The sequence below is a fragment of the Amphiprion ocellaris genome, chromosome 5 (genome assembly GCF_022539595.1).
Source record: "Amphiprion ocellaris isolate individual 3 ecotype Okinawa chromosome 5, ASM2253959v1, whole genome shotgun sequence".
In the NCBI taxonomy this organism is placed as follows: Eukaryota; Metazoa; Chordata; class Actinopteri; family Pomacentridae; genus Amphiprion; species Amphiprion ocellaris.
In genome coordinates, this window is record NC_072770.1 from 26,989,929 (window position 1) to 27,012,230 (window position 22,302).

The 22,302-nt window shown below is 38.6% G+C and overlaps 3 protein-coding genes across 4 annotated transcripts in view; all 3 read left to right on the forward strand.

The window, feature by feature from the left end:
- The first annotated feature begins 1,370 nt into the window (after positions 1–1,370).
- Positions 1,371–11,227, forward strand: thumpd3 (THUMP domain containing 3). Of its 2 annotated transcripts, none has more exons than XM_023280710.3 (10): positions 1,371–1,451; positions 1,865–2,185; positions 2,377–2,454; positions 3,964–4,392; positions 5,109–5,239; positions 6,645–6,714; positions 7,300–7,415; positions 7,514–7,618; positions 7,865–7,988; positions 10,692–11,227. In XM_023280710.3, the coding sequence occupies exons 2-10, from the start codon at positions 1,940–1,942 to the stop codon at positions 10,881–10,883; spliced, it is 1,491 nt and encodes a 496-aa protein (XP_023136478.1). In that variant the 5' UTR covers positions 1,371–1,451; positions 1,865–1,939; the 3' UTR covers positions 10,884–11,227. The 2 variants fall into 2 exon arrangements, with proteins under 2 accessions (XP_023136478.1, XP_054866681.1); XM_055010706.1 differs by lacking the exon at positions 1,371–1,451 and adding an exon at positions 1,567–1,748.
- A 150-nt stretch (positions 11,228–11,377) lies between these two features.
- Positions 11,378–20,227, forward strand: LOC111575521 (prostacyclin synthase-like). The gene is made up of 10 exons (XM_023280713.3): positions 11,378–12,298; positions 13,616–13,739; positions 14,573–14,748; positions 15,369–15,512; positions 16,030–16,157; positions 16,777–16,958; positions 18,558–18,711; positions 19,032–19,213; positions 19,634–19,785; positions 19,917–20,227. Exons 1-10 carry the CDS (start codon positions 12,228–12,230, stop codon positions 20,065–20,067), a joined length of 1,464 nt encoding a protein of 487 aa, XP_023136481.2. The 5' UTR covers positions 11,378–12,227; the 3' UTR covers positions 20,068–20,227.
- Positions 20,228–20,364: 137 nt separating this feature from the next.
- Positions 20,365–22,302, forward strand: part of LOC111575520 (potassium voltage-gated channel subfamily B member 1) — a 47,389-nt gene continuing 45,451 nt past the window's right edge. The window contains exon 1 of the mRNA XM_055010705.1: positions 20,365–22,054. The gene's annotated coding sequence lies outside the window, so the exon portion shown is untranslated. The remainder of the gene's footprint in view (positions 22,055–22,302) is intronic.

Sequence of the window (22,302 nt, forward strand, 5' to 3'; positions counted from 1 at the left end):
TGCAGGTTCCCGATAATAGTCTTAAAAACGTGGGTTAGACTTCCAGGTAATACTTTCATCTTGCAGGGTGGAGCTCTCTGAATTCTTCTTCTTTAGAATCAGCTTCCAGTTCCAGCAAGTATAGCTGTCGAGCAGATTTATAGTGTTTCAGCAGAATCCTAGATAAACTGGTGTACTTGGGTAGCAGTGAGGAATGAAGACTGGATGAGGAAATAGAGGTGAAGGCTTCATCTGCACCTTCTAAATCAGACAATACTGTACAATTGCATCGAAGCCATTTTAGGTCTTGAAAGGGTTAGCCTTACTGAAAATAAGCAACTAAAATTTCTAAATATACAACTTTGATACAGAGAGAAGAATTTTTAGTGGTTTAATCAATGGCCAGAGATGGAATTTGATATTTATCCTCAAAAAAATTCATTTGAGAACGGTGAGGAAAGGGCAATATAGTATATAGAAAAACAAAGTCCCTGTAACATTGTTCTGTTGTACTAATGAAAGTAAGTCTGAATAAGTTCTCCTGATGTTTTTGCAATGCACCTTTTATTCTTTATTTGTATCTGTTTTCCAGATGAACCCTTTTGAGCAGTGAAGGGTTTGCCTGAGGGAACTGTGATTTTATCCCTGTAACAACACCGTCACTTAGTGTGAGTGGGGTAATAAATCAGATCGTGATTGATTTTTAACCTATTCATTTGATATACAAAATTGTCCTGTGTGTCCTGCTGTTGCCTCTGATTTTGGATGTTTCAGTGGTTTTATAAGGATATAATTGACACCCTGTATTTGTTTTGTTAACAATTATATAATTTAAATGAGATTTAATTCCAAAATTTCTAATTAGCTGGCTTGGCTCAAAAAGTAAAAGTTGCATTGATATTGGTGAGACTGAACAAGTATTCACATAGCAGACATGATTAGGTTGAGAGGGAGATAAGAAGACTATGACCTATTACATTTCTATAATTGTTATTTAACACTTACGTTGCAGTTAAAGTAAGACCTACATCAACGGATGAAAATTAAAATTAAACTGAAGCATAGGTGACAAATTTGTATTGATCAAAATTATTTGTGTACGTATTTACTCTAAATTTAATCACTTAAGCAATTTTATTGTGTATGTATTATAAAGAAGTTAAATCAATGTACTTTAAAAGACTTTGCTTTTATGGTGGGCGTCTTATTCCTTTTTTATTTTAACAAAAAAGACAAATAACAGCTCTACTAACATCTAATTTTCCAAGAAGATGAGCACATAAATTAAGACTGAGTGGCAAAATGCTGATGTTTATGTTGGGGGCCAACAGCTTATGATTCGATGAGTCTTCCAGTCAGAGAGGATGTAGTCCAACATCATTCTGGAAGTGCTTTTATTGTGAAGGACCAGGCCAGAAGCCTCCATGTTGTTGCTGCTGAACAGAAACATGTTGTCGCCTCGTGTGTGACAGGTTGGTCCACTTCAGTTAGCAAATTCAGCTCAACTGAACCTTTAAACGTTGTTTTCAGCGTTTACAGTTGAACCGGTGGCCTCATTGCATCAGGACACATTATTATGTGGCAGCGGTTTAATATAAAAGTGTTTGTGTTGCTAACGTTAGCTTGTTTTCTGTAACTTTTAGCTCCTTATAGCTAACGTTAGCCTGCTAAGTTAACTGACAGCGTTATTTCTCCACTAATAGCATTACAAGTGTGTACTCACAGTGTTCCCATATGAAATGTAGTGTTTCATGCTAACTAATGACAACGTAAGAACACACTGTAGTTCTTTAATAGACCTTAATCCTCTGTAAATGACTAAATGTGTCTGAATAGCAACATAAACAGTGCTGACACGTTGGTTTCTCTCATCCTCTGTCCCCAGGTGAGCTGTTGATCTTGGCACCAGCAGTATCCAGTTATACCTGAGTCTAACCAAGGGGCAGCCCTCACATACAGCATGTCCTCCCCCAGAGATGAAGCTGTAGAGCCTGGCTCTGACACAGTGGGACCGTCCACTTCCTCCTCCTCTCAGAGTGATGCCACCGGTGGGTCCATCATCAGCGTCACCATCGGAGCGACCGTGCCCACGGGGTTTGAACACACTGCTGCAGAGGAGGTCAAGGAGAAGATTGGGGTGGACGCACGAATCAGCAAAGATCGTGGTCGCATATACTTTCCAATTACTACTGATAAGCTCTACCAGGTAAGAGACGTGCCTTTCCAAGGTTTATCTCACTGTCTAATGGCACTTTGAACTTAGAAAACTATGTTGAATGGCAGCAGCTTTTTATTTGGACCCCACTGGTGGTAGTTTTGAAACCTTATGCATCTAACATCTCTGCATTTGATTATTTGTCTGTCTTTTCTGTCTGTTCTCTGATTTTCCCACTATAGGTCCATCTTCTGAGGTCTGTAGACAACCTGTTTGTTGTGGTTGAAGAATATGATCATTACCAGTTCAAGGAATCAAAGGTAACGTGAGCCACCTGCATTCTGTTTGAAGCTGCTTCTTTTTAATGTCGAGTAATCTGATGAGTGTGTTTGTGTGACCATAGTTTCCATAATTAATACAGAGAGCCAAAAACTTGGTCTGTCTTTAAACAAAAAGAGAACAGAAGTAATGGTAATTTTTTTTTTTTTTAAAAATGTCATCCCAACCTGTAACATGGAATTAGACTAAGAAGTACTGAAGCAGGTTCATCATTTCAAATGTCTCAGTTCATGGATAACATCAGATGGAAGATGTGAAACAGACATCAAATGTAGAGTAGCAATAACAAGAACAGCATTTACAAAAATAAAAAACACACTGGCAAATAAGAAAATAGCAATTAGCATCCGTATGAGGACTCTCAGCTGTTACATCCTACCAGTTCTGATGTACGGATATGAATCTTGGAACATAAATAATAAAATGTCAAACAAAATCACTACAGCAGAGATGTGGTTTTACAGACGCATGCTGCGCATATCTTACACAGACGGAATAAGCAATGAAGATGTTTTGAAAACACTGAACACAAATTATACGCTACTGAACAAAATTAGGGAACAGCAAGCAACATTTTTTGGACACATCTTAAGGAAGGAGACCCTGGAATATATCGTCACAACTGGAAAAATTAACGGGAAGAGAGGACGAGGCAGACAGAGAATGAAAATGATAGATTGACTGACATCATGGCTACACATGGAACGGGCAACAGTCACAGTTCAGAGAGTAAAAGATCGGAGGAGCTGCAGAGAAATGATCACCTACGCTGAATGGCATGGCACTTGATTTATTGATGTTTGTGATTATTAGATTAGTTCTTTGCTTGATAAATTGCCAAAAAATATTGAAATATGTCAGTCAGTATTTCTTGAAAACCATGATGAAGTCCTTAAATGTGTTTTGTCCTTAACCCAAAGATAATCAATTTACTGTCAAAGAGGAGGAAAAAATGTATTCATTTTTAATCCTGTGAACTGCAAGTAATTTTTGGGCCTTTTTTGCTGAGTCATATATTGGTATATTCATATACTCACTCGGAACTCATTTTTCACTGCAGTATAAAGATTTAGATTTTTTTTTTTTTTTTTGCAGAACTTGATTAGTGCAAGTGGTTTATTTAGAGCAAATATTTAAATTTTAAGCTTAGAGTTTCCCCGCAGAATGGCACATCACAGGTGAGTAGTTCAAGGACTGTTGGAAAGTTGAAAATCCAATAACTGTTTATATTTTTACAGTTTCCAGCACTGGTAATGATGCCACTTTGGCAATTTAGCTAACATACCTTTTAAACGCTCAGGTGTGGTTCGGGGTTCAGGGGGTTATGCAGGGTTTTTCCTTTAAATGAATTACTAAAACTGATTATCAAAAATAGTTGATGAATCATTTTTTAAATTGACAGCTAACTGATTGGTCATTGTCGCTTTAATTGTGTTGTAGCTGACATTAAGTGCATATTATCAGTGTAACAAACACTGTGGTTTGTGCAGGAGGAGACATTGACGGAGCTGCAGCAGCTGGCCTCAAAACTCCCCTGGACCGACACTCTAGAGGTCTGGAAACTGAACAGAACCCTAAAAAAGAAGAAAGGTCACCGAAAAGGAGGAAACGCCGCCAAAGTAAAACCTAACAGTGATGCCAGCGATGCAGTGGCTGCTGATGCTGAGCAGCATGAGCTACCTCAGGTGTCGTCTACTGCTGAAGACCAGACGACGGTCGAGAGCGTTCCTGATTTGGAGACCTGTGAACAGGACTCACAAGAAGCAGCTCCGGAGGCCAAAGTCATCAAGTTTCGTGTGACGTGCAACAGGGCCGGTGACAAACACAGCTTCTCCTCTAATGAGGCAGCCAGAGACTTTGGTGGGGCCGTACAAGAATTCTTCCAGTGGAAAGCCGACATGACAAAGTTTGACATAGAGGTAGGCATGCCTGTTCAAACAGGACTGATGCACACTGAATACCATCACACTAGCCAAATCAAACTCTGCGTGTTGTGATAAACTTGTAAGGTATGAGCCAATGTTTAGTTTAAGGAGTGACAAAGGACAAAATAACAAGTCCATTAAGTGACATTTTCCATTTAGATAAGATGTTCACATTTTGTGAGAGGTTGAGAAATGCTTCAGTTCTTGTAAAGGTTAGAGATTGGAGATGATGTGGAAAAAAAACAAAAACAAAGTCACATAGTGATGAGGATCTGTTCTACAACTCTCAAAGTATTTTACTGCTCAGTGCTCAGTCAGTAATTTGTTCCCAAATTTCACTTAATAATAATTGTTGAGGATATCACTGCTGTATCTAGCAGTTGCTCTTGTTGTTCATGCTGTTATTATTGACTTTTTCTTGAATAGTCAGTTATTCGTTTAGACTGTGAAATGTAAATAATTGTGGGAAAAATCCTATCACAACTTTTCCGAGCTCAAGGTGTTCAGACTGCTTGTTTTTGTCCAATATTTAATTTCTTCTTATCCATGACAAAGAAAACAAATGCAAATCAAAAGTTTGCAATTAATAGAAAATATTTATCATCAGGACAATTCTTTTCATCATTTCATCTTCCTAGAATATGAAAATGTGCTCTCTGTCACAGTGATATTAGATTTCTCATCACATACTGTGTCTTCCTCCACTGCAGGTCTTACTAAACATTCACAATGAAGAGGTGGTGATCGGTATCGCGCTCACTGAAGAGAGTCTTCATCGCAGAAACATCAGTCACTTCGGACCTACTACTCTGCGATCTACCTTGTGCTATGGCATGCTCAGGTAACTCTAATAACATTTGATCCCGATGACCTTACACTGTTGAGTTCACTAGGATTTTTCTGCCACAAGGGTTGATGTGATGTAAAGTGTATCAGCTTAAAATGTCTGCAGAGTTCCAAGCAGGTATTTGTTTTCTGCTTCTTTTATGAAACAGATCTTTTGACTCACAGCACACAACCAAAAATTCCAATTTAGTCAGCCATTCAGTCAGAGAGTTGATCTTTATTTAGAATATAGGTACACTGAATACTACTAAATAGGTTTTCCTATAGATTAAAATATACTTCTGTTGCTTCTTGAAAATTTTGATTCATTTTTGGAAAAATTCTACATATCTGGTTCATGCATCATCTGCATATGAGTGACATTACATGTCAGATATCTAGATAAAGCATAGTGACTTAACTGTTACATCTCCACTGAGGCCTGTGGTACATTTAAGTCAACATTACAAGCAGAACTAGGGTTTAGACAGAGTTTATTTTAGGACATTGACATTAAGTTCACTAATTATTATAGATCCTTATGAATCATCACTTTTTGAGTCCATTTAGGAACAGTGTATGTAAATATAGTCTCTCCTGTCCCAGTTGTAGTAAACTATTCCAATACAAAGCTCTTTTATTAATTGTTGTTGCAGTTAGACCTTCCAAAAATAATATAGTTTTTTTCAGTGGTTCAGGCAGTGATCCAGAATAAACTTTTGTGATTGCCTGATGTTTCTGTTTGTTTAACTTAATTAAATTCTGCACAGATTAGAACAACATTTCTGTTTTTGTTCTGAAATAATAAGATGAGACAGTGATCCCACTAAACATGGCTTGAATAAAATTCAGCTTACTCGCTATTTAAGTGGCTTTTAATGTAGTGACCCATACACAAAAATGTGTAAACTGACCATTGCATCAGATAAAAATAATGCTGCTGATCACGGAGAGATACAAGTGGGTGTAATGTAAATTGCTTAAGGGAGCGTTGTTAAGTAACTCAACGACTTTGTGTTTATGTGAGTCAGTATTCTGGCAAGCCAAACTGTCTCTGCTGGGGCAGCTGTTACTATATATAATCCAAACAATAAAATAAAGTAAATTTTGTCCTCAAAGACTTTTTTTTTAAGGGAATGCAGAATAGAAACTCTGCAGAAGAAAGTGTTCAAAAATAGCGGCGCCTAATGAGGTAGAGCAGCAGTAGTTTAGACCTGTTTGTTAAGTAATTCTTAAATACAATCCAATAGAATTGAGTTTACGGCTACAACAATGTTAATTTCAGCACAAAGATGGAAACAGTTCAGGTGAAGTAAATTTTGAAGACATCTGAGCTGAATATAGAAAATATATGTCAGCATTATAAAATGAGATAAAATGCTTATAAAACATTTCATTGGTGTTCTATTGTCTGTTTACAGGCTGTGTAAACCTCAGGAATCTGATATAATACTTGATCCTATGTGTGGGACTGGAGCCATACCATTAGAGGTGAGACATAACTCAAAGACTTAACCTTTACCCTAACAATGACCTTAACCTTTATTTATAGAAAGTTTTTTTTAGAGGAAGAATACGTTTGCAGAGCAGTGCACAGTCATTAAACTGCACAGGTGCCACATGTGTACAAGCAATGTGATCCAGTCTTGTAAAGATTTGCATAAAATTAACTTCACATGCAAACTACAAACTGCAAAGATCAGCTACTATCAGTAAACATGTTCTTTAAACTGCTGAAAGAGTTTTGAAAAAGAGCTTTTTTATTCTTGTATGTGGTTTGTAATTAGGTCTGATTAATTGACACTTCCTCCTGAATCTTAATGCTATTAAAAAACAACATTTTCTGGTTCAACAAGTGGTTAGATCCAGCAGTGGAGCATGTAATTTATATCAAATATATTTCCATCCATGCATCAGATTCTACATCCTTGCTATGGCAGCTACATTGAACACATTACCTGAAAACTGCTATTGGGAATTAACAAATATGACTTGCTGTGTGCTTCAAAGAAGAAGAAGAAACATTCAGTAATGACCTTGAGATCACAATCGCTACTAATTGTGTTTCTTCTCCAGGGCGCTATTGAATTTAACAGTTCATTCTACATTGCTGGTGACAACAATGACATGGCAGTTAACCGCACAGTCAATAACATTTGTCACTTCCAGAAACGGAGGGCAGACAAGGGCAGGTGAGTGTGAACTGCTGAACAGAGAATGTATTCCAATATAATGCATGAATGTGTAGTTGATGATTGTATAATGATATAAACTCTTTGGCTTCAAACAGTCCATCTGGATTGCCTATTGACACAGTGCGGTGGGATCTGTGCAGTTTACCCATAAGGACCAGCTCTGTTGACATAATCATCACTGACATGCCCTTTGGGAAGAGGTACCATAATAACAGTGCTGTACACTGTAAAGTTTTATTAAATAGTATGTAGGAATTATTCAGAACAAGACCATGTGCTATATTGTGTTAAAAGACATAAGTTGACTCTAATGTAACCATAGTCCTTTAGTGGTTTGCTAAAAGTTGAGGTCTCAGTATAGTATATACAAAATTCATGTCCATGTGGTTAAATCCTTATCCGAAACCAGTACAGTGATTGTGTTTTTGTCTCTGTCTTTTTTCAAGGATGGGTTCTAAGAAGAAGAACTGGGACCTGTACCCCTCTTGTCTCAGAGAAATGGCTCGTGTGTGCAGACCCAGCTCAGGAAAGGCTGTCCTCTTGACTCAGGACAAGAAATGTTTTTCCAAGGTAAGCATGATACTCATGCAGATAACAGGAATTTCAGCAAAAGTACTGCAGAATTTTACCAGGAAAACAAACTGGAATACATTACAGTGCAAGACCGGTCCTGCCACCAACACTTTGCAGCCTACGTACACGTCAGAGTGCCTATTATTAGCCTTATTATTCATAAGCAACACAGAACTCACTCCAAAAGCAAGTAAACACATAAGATAATCAACCCTAAATATACCCTAAATGGATTTATTGTAATATGTTATTAAGAAATGCACAGTCAACACACTTACATTGACCCCAGCTGTCCTCCCCTTCTGTCATTTATCACAGTAATGCAGAAACAAGAACATATCCAGTTTCACAGAATTGGAAACTTGCTGCAATATTTTCCTCACTTCTTCAAACAGTTTTGATGACCTGAATCTGTTTTCAGTTCATGTTATGTGACGCTCCTGGTAGGTGCAGTTTGTAAACAATGATTAATAAATTACAATACAGAAATAATAATAGGTATGGTGTTGCAGAGAGAACAGGTAAATGTACCTGCTCAGCAAATTACCACTGTATCTGTTAATTAAGGTACGGTCTGTGAGTCTTGAGACAGATTGTTGGTATTAAGTTAGTTTGCATGTTCAGATCACCAGCGTGTGCTAGATTTGCTGCACCTTTCGCTTTGACTGCCCTCTTAATCCTCCCTTTCCTACTGTTCTGAGCTTGAACAGGACATGCTGATACATTTTTGTGTGGATCAGTCTGACTCCCTTAGTTTGCTTTCCATTTTCAGCACCAGGGCTGTGTACAAATGCCAGATTTATTTTCAGCATCACATAGAACAGACAGCTATGAGGATGTTCACAGAATTTCACAAAGAGTGTATTGGATTAGAATCACACACTTGACCTTTAATTGCTGATGATGCGGCACATTGCAAACCCACGGGTGCTCTGCCTCTGGCAAGGAGCTGGCACACGTTTGTAGTAGAGTAGGACAATAAACACTATTAGACACCGTTCCACCCAAGGACAATTGTAATGGATTGTATTGTGTCTACACCCATTTATTATTTATTGTTCTGCTTTTTCCACACCTCATTGAGCTTGAGACGGAGGCGTGTCAAGATTAAAGCTAAATACTGTGCTGTGTATACTTATTTATTTATACAACTGGTTGCCATGGAGTAATTCTAAAAATAATGCATTTAAATGTTAAGTTTTCTCATGTTTATTAGGGTTCCTAAACAGTAGTAATGTTTGCAATTTGCTATCTGTTCGATAGCAAATTGGCTTTCAGTGATTTGCTAGGTGCTGCTTCATATTCCTGTTAAAACAAAACTCCAAAGGACACCTGTGTTTGAAGCCAAAAACGAAGTGCTTCTTTTTGCAGTTAACAAAACAGTAATAGTAGGTCAAATAGTGTTACCCGAACCTTATGATTAGGTGTGTGCACATTAGGAATAAATGGTAGTCCGAGGCCACATTCCAAAAACAGGAAACGGAAGGCACATCCCTCAGTCTTTCCTTTAGCCGGACAGACTTGAGAACCTGAACCCTGAAGTGCCACAGACTGGCCAGACTGTGTCATTTTACAGAGACTGTTCCAGTCCAGGGAGAAAATGTGTGAAACTAATGTAGCATGAAGTATTGTTAGTGGTTAACATGATATACTGTGTCCGCTTATGTAATTTGTTGGTTCAACCAGAGACTGTTGATACTTACGGCTTCCCGATTCATGATTTCCCCAGAATAATATCCTCAAAGTCTCCTATCGTAGCTCTCCTATCACATCTGTAGTTCTCCGTTTTGTTCTACTTAATTTATTCTTTCAAAAAATGTCAAATGGCAGTCATTCATAAATGGACATTTGCATTAAAAAATGAAGACCGATTCACCTGTAAACAACACAAACACACCATCTTAAGGTGGTTGGAGTTTTTATTTGGTAGCTGGTAATATCTCATGAAGTGGAACATCTGTTTTTTACACATCAGTGAGATATACCTGCATGCCATTTTAATAATGACAGAATACAGAACAGAACAGTGAATTAAAGTCTGCAGACACTACTTACCTGCCTGTTGCATGTCTATTCCCATTAGTGTCTGTACTCAAGCACTATGTGTTTTTAGCTAAATGCTAATGTTGTTAGGCTAACCTGCTGAAGTTAAGTAAATCTAATATGCATCATGTCAACTCTATTACAGATATGAATTTTGAGGGAGAGGAGATTTCATAATACGCTTCAATAATACTACAATAACAATGCTGGTGTATGGAGTGATTTATTAATAGTGTGTGTACCAAAGATTGTTTGAAAAGTATAGTTTATTTAAAACCTCCCCCATGCTTAAGTTGATTTGTCAACAAAAAACTCACTGATCGATACAGCCTGTTTTGTTTCTTTTATTTACTCCTATAAGCTTTTAGCTATGATCACTTGTAAGTGTGTGTGATTTTTCTGTTTATGTAGCTCTCCATCAAATTTAAACAGCCTAATCTTGTCATTCTGCTTCAAGCCTCACGTGCAGAATCAGTTTGTCCTGAAATAATCTGTAAATGATCCCGCAGCATTTCAAGTAATGCAGGCTTAAGTCCACTAAGTCACTGCATCGTGGAAAAAGTCTTAGCAGCTGTATTTGTCTAAACAGATCTTGTTTTACATAAAACAAACGTCTCGTTTGTTAGTTTGCCCTCACCAGATTTATGTCATCTCCAGGCTATCTCCAGGATGGGAGGGCTGTGGAGGAAGCTCCACACTGTTTGGGTCAATGTCGGGGGTTTACATGCTGGAGTCTACCTCCTCAAACGGACCGCCGCCGTGTTTGGACAAACTCCTGAGGACGTCCATGAATCACGAGGGATGGTTGAGATGCAGGGAGATAAGAAGGATGACCAGGAGGTCTCTTAAATTACAACCTGCCTTTAAATTCTGAATTTATGTTCGAGGCCATGCAGGATTTCCATTATTTATATTCTCTGTACCAAGTCAACTTTTTTTCTTTTAATAATTTAAGTTCTCGGGTCAAGCATGCCAAACAGTCATAGTGTATGGTTTTTTGTATTTTTTATTTGGTTAAAAACTGAAAGGAAGCAGTTTAACGGTTCTCACACAGTTTGAAGAAGGTCTTTAATTTGCCGTATTATTGCTGTTCAGAGACCTACTGAAGATTCAGTCATTGCACCACTCAGCTTAACTGTGTCCACTATACAGGAACTACACATTGCCATTTGATTAATAAAGGTTCAATCACATTGTCTGTTGATAGAAACATTCTTTACATAGCGTTTTCCCTCAGACTAATCTGGAGCAGAGTGAAAAATGTGTTTATAGATTTGGAGGAATGTTGGAGGGAGAAACAGGGGACTTGTCTTTGTGCCTTTTCATCTTTTGTTCCGTGTTTACGGATGGATTAAGGATGCTTTTCCCTCCGCTTCTTCATATTTGACGTGCTGATCTGAGCGTGCAGCAAGTGTGGACACGTGGAGCTAAAAGGAAGTATTAGTGTGTATGTAAGTGACTCAAAGAGAGTGACCGTAATTTTTCAGTGTACGTGAACCGTGGCAGGCAGGAGTATACTTCCTTTATTAATTCACGCAGAAGGGATATTCCCCAAACAGGAAAAATACAGCACAGGTTCTTGTCATGACTAATTAAAAAAAATAAATACATTTTTAAAAAGTTGTCAGGAAACATCAGCCTCTGCTGTGTTGAATACAGTGTGAACTTGATCTTGATAGTAGGATTGAAGCACATTCAACAAATGGGAGAATAATGCTTGTTCCTTAGTGTCTTATTAAGTAAAAACTTCATTATAATCCACGTTTTCAAACTCTGCAGGTATTTTTTCAACCCGGACACCTGTTGCGATTTTCGGTTAAATGAACGGGAATGGAGAGTAAATTCTGTTTTTGCCGCTTTTTTACGTGATATACGCATTTTAAAGCTATAAATTCTAAATAGACTAAAATAGACTACGAGTGGTTGAAAATTTGGTAAAACGTACGTCAGTGGAAATTAAACCTGAATTGCTTCAACGCTTTGTGTCGATCAGCCAGTGGGTCAGAGGTTTAGTCATTGTTTTAGAATGACGTCGTGTACACAGACACCGCATGGAAGTTTTATATTAAGGAGCCGCTCTCATGACTGTGTGCGGCGACAAGGTGACGCAATGGGCGCGAACGCGCATAAGAGGCCATGTGGAGGCAAACGGAATCTCAGAGACTCTGCGGAGCTGAGAGCTGAACACACGAGATGATCTGCACCATCCTGCTGCTGGTCCTGGTCCTGGTCCTGCTGTCCTTCATCCTCACACACAGAACCAGGTACGTACGTTTATCTTTAATCTCACCTGTATGTGCTGCTGTCAGCTATTTTCCTGTAATATCTGTGTGTTTGCTTTGCATTCTAACGTGACTTTATCAGTAGGTAAAAACGAACTGTGGCGCTAATTAGGGACACACGACGCGTTATTACGCATCCAAATAATGGCATTTATTTGTTACTTCAGTGGGCTGTCCCTACCCTGCAACGAAAAGAAAATTATAGTAAAAATAACCGAAAAAATGACTTATTTAATTATATTTTGGTCATTGTTTTGTTTAAAGGTTATCTGTAAAACCAATTAAAGGTGCTTTATTATTATTATATTACGATAGATGGATAGATAGATAGATAGATAGATAGATAGATAGATAGATAGATAGATAGATAGATAGATAGATAGATAGATAGATAGATAGATAGATAGATAATATACACTTGAAAACATTCAACATTTTTGTCTAAAACCTGAGTAATTATATTGAATATTTCTCATTTAACACAACATATGTAATTTCAAAGAACCAACAGTCCTTTTTCTGTTAATTATCGCTATGTTTCTAATTTCTGGAATACATTTAACTTGAATTTTAACAGTTTAATCTATGAAATATTAGTGAAATTCCAATCATGTATTTAATTCATTGTGAATGTATCTAAACAATGTACCTAACTGTAAAAAAAAAAAAAAAAAAAAAAAAAGTATTTTAAGAAATATAAATATTTTACGGTGATTCATAGTTAAAGGTTTTCAGTGTTGTTTTACATTAGACGTGTTAATTGACTATTTTCTATTTTGTAAGCTTCTTGATATTTTTAAGTATTTCAAAATTTTGGAAAACAATCTGAAAATAAAAGGAAAAAAATCAGTAAGGTTACAGATGTTTTTACTTTATCTTTTTTTTTTTTTTTTTTTACAGTGTACTTCAATTAAAAGAATGCAGTTAAACTACATGGTTGAATATAGAAGTCCCCGAAAATTTTACGTTTCAGTTTTGTTCTGTTTTGTTATGATGCATCTGTGATGCAATGGTAATTTTAGAACTGATCTCTGTTATTGTTACCTTTCCTTCTACAGTATCGCAAAGCTCCAACAATCAAAGTTTGGTTGTACAAACACAGATTGCTCTATCTAAAAGATAAGAAAAATATTTGGCAGATAATGAAAAACGTGCATATGAGTCATTGTGTTCACTTTCCATGACAGGACATTTAGTATCGCTTCAGCCTTTAATGTTCTCATATCAGGAGGACAAAATGTCGAACAGGAGAGAAATGCTCTTATATTCATTACTGTTCATTTTTGCTTTTTCCTTTAGATCCAAGAGTGAGCCACCTCTAGACAGAGGACTGATCCCATGGTTAGGCCATGCACTTGAATTTGGGAAAGATGCTTCTAAGTTTCTAAATCGAATGAAGAAAAAACATGGCAACATTTTCACTGTGAGTTGAAGATGATTTAAGTCTTAAGAAACCGTTTTACTTCTGTAGATACTTAAATATTTGTTTTTCCAGCACTTTAATCACTTCGCTCCCACTCAAAGCTCTGTGTCAAGTGCTGAGAAAAAAACTGATTTTTAAACATATATAAGAGACATTAAAGTGAATTTGTTTTGTCACAATATTATTTTCAATTACAAAAATAGACTTTTTGTGTCTTTTGAATGCAGTTTCATAGTTGATGATACTGAAAGCTTTTTCATGTAAAATTTGGAGGAACATGAGAATCTGTCCTGGTAAAGTCTGATAGGGAAGTGAATTTTAACCAGATTCATGAGGGACTTTCTGCTTGTTTCTGTCTTATAAGTTGTATTACTGCCTCTTCACTATCCTAGTATACATGTTATATATATTTAAGAATATGTTAATGTAACAGCATGTTGCAGATACAATCATGTGACATACATTTGCATCAGGATACACTATAATTTTCAGTTATTCTGACACAGAATAAGAATTGCTTATTGCCAATTTTCCAAGATCTTTGAATTTTGTCTTCATTCAGAAGGTTTAAGGGATACTGAAATCCCTCAGACATGTAAGAAAACAGTAGAATTTGCCGAACAACTTCAAAATAATTTAGATATGAGATAAAGAACTAAGTAATTTTGTCATCAATTTTCTGTGATGTAAGTTATTATACACGTTTAGTGTTTTTTGTTGTTTTGTGTACATTTTATTCAACATTAAACAGTCATAAATGCTTGTAAAATCATTTACTCAGCACCTGGAATATGTCTTTCATACATTTTCTGTTTTTGACTGGTGATCTACAGGTACGTGCTGCTGGCCGCTATGTGACGGTGCTTCTGGATCCACACTCTTACGACGCAGTCATCAATGACTCGGATTCTCTGGACTTTACTCGCTATGCACAGGTGCTCATGGAGAGGATCTTCAACCTGCGTCTCCCACATCACCAGCCTGGTGTCGCAAAAGCATTGATGAAAAGGTATTACTTGAAACTCCAAACTCAAATCACATGCGGCATATTTTCATTTTCATTTCACATGTTAACGTGGAAGAGAAAATGTTTAGGGGAATTCACCCAGTCAGGTTTCATGACAAGTACCGTTGTGGATATTCCTGTAGAACACCTTTCCCATTTTTGGAAAGCTGTTTTCAGGAGTTCTAGTTTTGCTATTGCTTGTTTGTTATCTACACAGTTTGCAATAATGGTGCAGAACTGAGAGAAAGCAGACAGATATTCCTGGGGAATGTTGGTACACAGTATCTTTCAGTAAGGAGGGGAAACCTTGACAGAATCTATTTTTATTTCATGTTCAAAAGGTTAATGTTTGGGCACGCTGCCATCTTCAGATTGTATCAGAGTATCTTCAGATTGTATCCTGTTGTTGTGCATTGTGTAACCAGTTATCCAGAAATCTGCTAACTTAAGTTAGAATAGCTCAGTAACCCAAGTCAACATGCAGTTTAAATAGCATGTCACTAAGTAATTGCTGGGTTTATGCTATGCTATCAATCAGTGTTATGTAATTTGCAGGATTTCCTTTGCTGGTGCTACAGCTGACCTTTTCCTCCCTCACCCCCTCAACCCTTCTCTGTCCTTAGGCACTTCCTCGGAATGAATTTGGCGACTCTTAATAGCACCATGTGCAGATACCTGCAATCTCTGCTGAAAGCCGACATGCCTCAGAACCGGAAAGACTGGAAAGAGGAGGGACTGTTCGACTTCTCTTACAGTTTACTTTTCAAGTAAGAAAAGGCCCCATCCTCCCACACACCAAATGCTCTCAGCTATGTCAAAAGCAGCATGTGATAATGTCAGAAGCCTTCAGCTAAACAGTTTATACACACACGTCAGTCCTGTGGTAGGTCTGTTTGTAAACGCAGCCAGAAAAATGTAGGGTGACGACTTCACTCGACCACAACGATGTTTGGGGTCACCATTCCGGTAGACCATTTTTGTAGAGCGGATGTGCATCGAATCGTAGTCTTTCATGACAAGTACCATTAGTTAAAGAAGGAGAGAGTGGGTCGTGGCACTTATCTCGAATGTGAAACAGTATACGTGGTGTTATTTACTGTGACGTCCTGCATTCAAAGATGCTGTACATAGGTGTGTCTGGAAAACTACCAATTGAAATTGTGTGCTTTTGAACAGAAGAACTCAGTGACCTGATTATCTTTCCATCATAGCAAAAATGATTGTCATTCATCAACTGGATAGTCTCGCTCACTCCCACACTTTTATTCTCTCTTTTCTGTGCAGGGCGGGGTACCTGACGCTGTTTGGAGGGGAGCAGAACAACAACAGCACTGATCCATCGAGCATCTATGAGGAATACAAGAAGTTTGACGGCCTTTTAACCAAAATGGCAAGAGGCACATTAAAACCAGGTACAGATGTAGGCAGCAGCTCTCAGCTGTAAACTGTCTCAAAACTTTCTCTAACCTCAGGAACATTTAACTCTGATGAGATGACACAAAGCTCCATGAGTCAGGAGAAGGTGTTATTTGGGGTGTCACGTCATCACTGTTTACATCTGTCACTGAGTCTTTGTCAATGGCCTTTGACATCAGCAGTTCAGCTCCCTTCATTTGTTTCGTGGTTGCCATGATGACGTGCACTGACTCAGTTGCTTACATAGTGTCTAGGAGTTAGTGTTTTCAAATACTTGATGGATTCACAGCTCATCACTACAGGCCTCTACAGACTGTGATCTAACTCGCTCATTTCATGTCACAACACACCTTATTTTCCCGAGGCCTCGTCTCTCTCTGTATACTATGTCATTGTTTATAATCTCATCTGCTCCACCCATACAACTCATAAAGACAGTGGGTTACAATCTTATTACATTCCTTTTCCAGTCGTGCATATAACTGTAATACTCCTCAACTCTCTCTGCAGTAGTGTCTCCTTAAGTATCAAGCATTTAATTCATGGTTATTCATCTGTTTATGCTCAGTTTATGACTCACTCACTCACTTTGTGATGTTTATCTGTGTGTGACAGAGGAGAAGAAAACGGCACTGAGTGTTCGGAAGAGACTCTGGGAGCTTTTGGCTCCGGCAGGTCTGACTGAGAGCTCGGGGTCAAGCCCTTGGCTCCATGACTACCGGCGACTCTTGCAAGAGGAGGGAACCGATGAGGAGATGCAGAGAAGGGCTGTACTGATGCAACTCTGGGCCTCACAGGTGAGTCAGACAACAAAGAAAAGGCGTTTCAGTGTGTGCAAAACAAAGGCTTCAGTTGGTGATCACATCTAGAGATTAGTCAAGATGCTTGGTTAGTCAGATGAACTTTGTCTGTGTATCTGTGAAATCGTTTCTGTGTCACGAGTCTCCAAGGAAAGGTTAATTCAGTGAGTCCGAAACAGAAATGCAGAAGTGCAGTACTCCTTTTTGACACATGAGGGTGCTGCTCACTTCTGCTTTCACAGTCTGCTTCTGATTAGTGAAGTCATGAGAGGAATTCAGGAATATAAGACAGAGAACTGCACAATATAGCGTTGAGAGTACTGTTCAGTAGTGTCGGATTTCTAAAGGTTCATTTTGACAGCTGTATTTTTGTGTATGAATGAAAGAAATTGCAACTTTATTGTGTTTTGTCTGTCGCTACAAATACGCAGGTTAAAACATTTCTCTTGAAGTATCTTTGTATGAAAATATTAGTGAAAATCCTTTCAGGAATGGATGTTTATGGAGCAGTGTTTACATGACTGCATCTCTTTTTATCTCAAAGAAATGAATGTTCATTTTCAAATCTGCTTAAATAGTTATGGTCTTTTTGGAGCAGAGTTGATCTAAGTGTTACAAATACCTGGATGTGGTTGTGACTCATAGTTTTTGCCTTCAGCCCTCCTGGAAGGATTTTTTGCCTCATAGTTGTTAATCAGATATTTACTTGCCTGAAACTATGGACTACTCACTCATCCTTTTATTTATTTTATTTTTTATTTTTTTGCACTTGTCACATTAGTTTATTTACATTTAATGACAAGTTTTGAGTCATAACTTGAGTCGTCAAATTATCAAATGACCCTCAAACTTTGCAAAATTTGCAAGATGTACTGGAGATTAGCTTGACAGTTAACGCAGTAATGACAAACAGTGTTATAATCAGCTGATAGTCTAATAAGTTTAAACATACATACAATATTCAGGTCTGTGATACATGTGCCACTAGTTTGGATAATATCATGTCCTAACACATCTTTTATTAGACACACACGTTGTCTCATCAGCAACTTTTATGTTCAGTAAAGTGATCATTAACTAGTCTTTGTAGCATATTTGCAGCAACTTAAGAGGCAATTTTGTGTTAATTTATACACTATATAATGTTTCCACAGTGTGCCGTATTTTATGCCTCCACTCTTGGTAAATAGCACTGTGGTTTGCCATAAAACTGAATAGCCTCAACGTCCTGCCCTTGGATGCAGGCAGATGGCAGGGGACCTCAGCTTTCCAGTGGCTTTCCTTTTTAAGTAAACCATTAACTGCTTTGTGCTTTGCCAGTAGTGAAACAATCCAGAGCACGACCCTTCTCATCTCAGACACATGAAAGGAAGCCATCCTTTCTCATCTAACCAGCACTAAAAAGCCATTAGGCTTTTTAAATTTAATTGGAAATGGTGCCTCATTATGACTCTAACAGAAGGTGGATACAAGTGCTGTTGATGTCATGTGATGTTTTTATTTGCTGTTACCAAATAACCACCTGTGCTGTCTCTATGCAACGCCAGAGCGAGAGACCTTATCATCATCCTCATGCGAGTCTTTGTTTGTTTCCAGGGTAATGTTGGTCCTGCTGCATTTTGGCTGTTGGGCTACTTGTTGACAAATCCTGAAGCTCTGATGGCAGTAAAGAGGGAATTTAGCCAGATCTCGCAGATGGAAACCTCAGAGACTCTTCCCATGGACAGACCCATGAACACCCCGGTGTTTGGTGAGGGCTTTATCCCAGACTGTGTAAACAGAGGAGCCTTTATTGGTTGCAGACAAATAAAAGTCTGGATTTGGCTTTTTTGCATGATACAACAAACACTGTCTATAGAATGAACCCAGGAATAACAGACGTTATGTACATATATAGTGCATGCGGTATAAATCCAAAATGGCTTAGTGTCCAGTACAGTTAACAGACTTAAAGAAATCCACCAGATTACTTGCAAAAAGCCCCTAAAAGTAGAGAAATACTGCAAAAATATTTGTAAACAGAAATGCTACTGCTCCTTTTCAATCTCCATTTCTTCCCGCCCCTCTCAGATAGTGCCTTGGAGGAGACGCTGAGACTCACAGCTGCCCCCTTCATCACCAGAGAGGTGGTGCAGGAAAAGACACTTCACATGGCTGATGGCCAGGAGTATCGGCTAAGAAAAGGAGACAGGGTGTGTTTGTTCCCCTTCGTCAGCCCTCAAACAGACCCTGAGATTTACCAGGAGCCACAGGTTTGTCGCCCCGCCTTGTTCAAGCAAACCGCTCTCCAAACTCTCCACTCTATCAAAACCTTCCTGTCCTGCCAACTGGAATAGTAATAATTGTCTTAGGGACTTGGTGGAGGCAGACTTAAGTGTAATTAGCATGTGTAGTTGCTTATGTACGGTGGAATCAATGCCTGCCCAAAGCTGACCCTGTACTTCCCAGTGAGAGGTGAAATCCAGATCTGTGGGCCACTAAGGGATTAGCAGAGCACGGGAACAGAAACAGAGCTAATAGGCGTGGGAAGGACATTGCAAGGCTGCTGAAAAATAAAATCTGTCCACCAATTATTGCACAAACAAACAGGCTTTCCATTTTTATATTTAAGATTTTTTTTCTGATTGCATGCATCAAATACTTACCATGCAAAAATCGTGCTTCCTTTCCAGAAATACAAGTACGATCGCTTCTTGAATGAGGACGGATCGGTGAAGAAGGATTTTTATAAAGCAGGGAGGTGGCTGAAATATTACACCATGCCATGGGGCGCGGGGACCAATGGCTGTGTGGGAAAGCAGTTTGCCATCAATACCATCAGACAGTGAGTGCCCTAAATTTATTTCGACAGATGACTTCAGAGTTGGACGTCAGAAAGCTCCACTGTGGAGTTTGGCACTTTAAATTTCTGCTTGAATGTCCTAATTCCATGTTTCATCTGTGTTTACTCTTCAGGTTTGTTTACATGGTGTTGACTAACTACGATTTGGAGCTGTGTGACCCAAATGCTCAGATGCCAGAGATAAATGCCAGCCGTTATGGATTTGGGATGCTACAACCTGAGGGAGATTTGCTCTTCCGATATAAACCTAGAAATACACACTAAGGGAACAGGCAAAACCTACAGAATTTCATGCACATTTCAACACAAGAACTTTGTTTATATTGTCAATAGGCCATCTGTACTTTTTATACTATATTTATGTAATACTGTATATAATTATTTTGCTATTTATCAATAAATGTAAATTATACTTTGTGTAAAACCTTGTGTTGTCAAACGTCTTTACAGTTTTCAGGTGTAGGGATCAGTTCATTAGCCACATGCTCCTGCTGCAACCAACACTGTTGTTTTGCACTTTTTTGTTAGGCTCTTGTAAAAATGTAAGTGTCCTTTATTTGAAATACAGAACACAGGTGTAATGAGGGTACTGTCTGTACTGTAAACAGAGCTGCTCACACGTCCATCACACTGACACATGCCTTCTGTTTGCAGAGTGAATCGGAGTGGAAAGTTTAGATTGGTATATCATTTGGAAAGCAGCTGATCACACAGAGGATCTGTCACAGATCACAGATTATAAGGAGTTACTGAGCAGGTCTTGAAGGAGCGATAAAGAACTTGCTCACGTTTTCACTTCTGTCACTTAAAAAGGTGCATATAGGTTTCAAAGTTTGGACAAATCGTGGATTAAATCAGACTCCACAAGCCTAAACAGTCTTGGATCTGAGTTCATTTGTGTCTTTTAAGTGGTGAGTCCTTTTGTGTGGATTAATGAGTAACTTATCCTCTAAATCTGACTGCCTGCATTGTTGTCTGTGTCAGCACTAAGCTATACTGCTGAGCACAATTCTTTCAAATCAGATTTTGTGTCTTAACATTTAGAAAGCATTCAGGAATCACTGAACTATTCCTGGGGGATTTACTGCATGTCTGCCATTTATAGTGCTGTTGAGTGTGCATTTGTCTCCTGTTCCTTGAGGAAAATCCCAGCTAGCAGAGATGTTCTCATAACTTTGGCTTTACCATTACCTAAAGCAATTTATTTATTTACATTTTTAGAGGGAAGACGCAACTGCAGTATTTAGAGAATGTTGAAGGATGGTGTCTGGGACATAGATGATAATAAAAGGTAAAAACTGTCATTCAGAAATAGTACCAGAATGTTATTGAGGCTTATGACAGAGCATTGCTTAGAAAGCTTTCCTGTAATATGATATATTAACACATTTTGTAGTATTCTGATGGTGCTTGACAGTGTTGTTGAGGTAAGACATTATGGGATGTCCCTCTGTAAAACCTCAATGCAAGATTTGGGAAAGATTTAAGAGAGGTTTGTGGTTTAATGATCTCCTTAGAATATTTTTGAGAAGATTATGATGCTCTTAAAAAGACCATTCTGGAAACAAAAACAAATGTACTAATACTAAAACTCTGCAGAACCTTCCTAGAATGTTTCGAACTAAAGAATCCACCTGGGATGTGGTGTACTAGGTTTGATGTGTAAACCTATATGCATCACAGATTAGTCCTTAACTTTGCAATCTTTTCTCCACTTCTGACGCAGGATCTGAGCTCCTCTATCACTGTTTTCTGGGCTTTAACATGCACAAGCAGAGACACGGTGCAGCTGCACTGAGCTCCGGCTCTCTGAGGGTTAACTTCACAGTGGCTGCGCCGCTGGAGGAGCCTGAGTGAAATCAGCCCCTGCAGGATCCCGTTCACAGTCAGAGGCGCCGGCCAGTAGCGCGCACACACACACACACACACACACACACACACACACACACGCATACACACAAAGACGCACTCCGAGCAGGTACAGGAGACACGCCGAGTGTATTCCCGGCTACTCTCCGGAGTCTGCTTGTTGATCCGCTTGAGGAAGTGGTGCACAGGGCGGACTGGACATATTTGGTGTCTGTGCGGCACAGTTCTGCTCTTCACCATGTCGGTGCGCTGCTCATGATGCCTCCATCCGCTCCCAGTAGAGCGCTGGAGACCTGGACGGGCTGCACAAGTTTGAACGCATTTACTCCTGAAATGTTGCTGATATCGGTCCATGAGGCGAATCGGGTTATAAGGAAGACACGTATGTATCAGAGTTATTTCTTCGCTGTGTCTGGACCCCTTTTTTTTAGCTTTAGTCTGCATTGTTATGAGCTTTAGTTGGAGATGTGATGTCCTGTGTGTGCGTTTGGAGAATCTGGCCTCCGTTAAAATATTTATTCGTGGCATTTCATTTATTTAAATATTCAGTTCTGTTGCATGATTCCGCAAAAAAGAAAAAAAAACGAACTTTGCATATCGGCACAGTTGCGAAAATGAATCATGTAAACG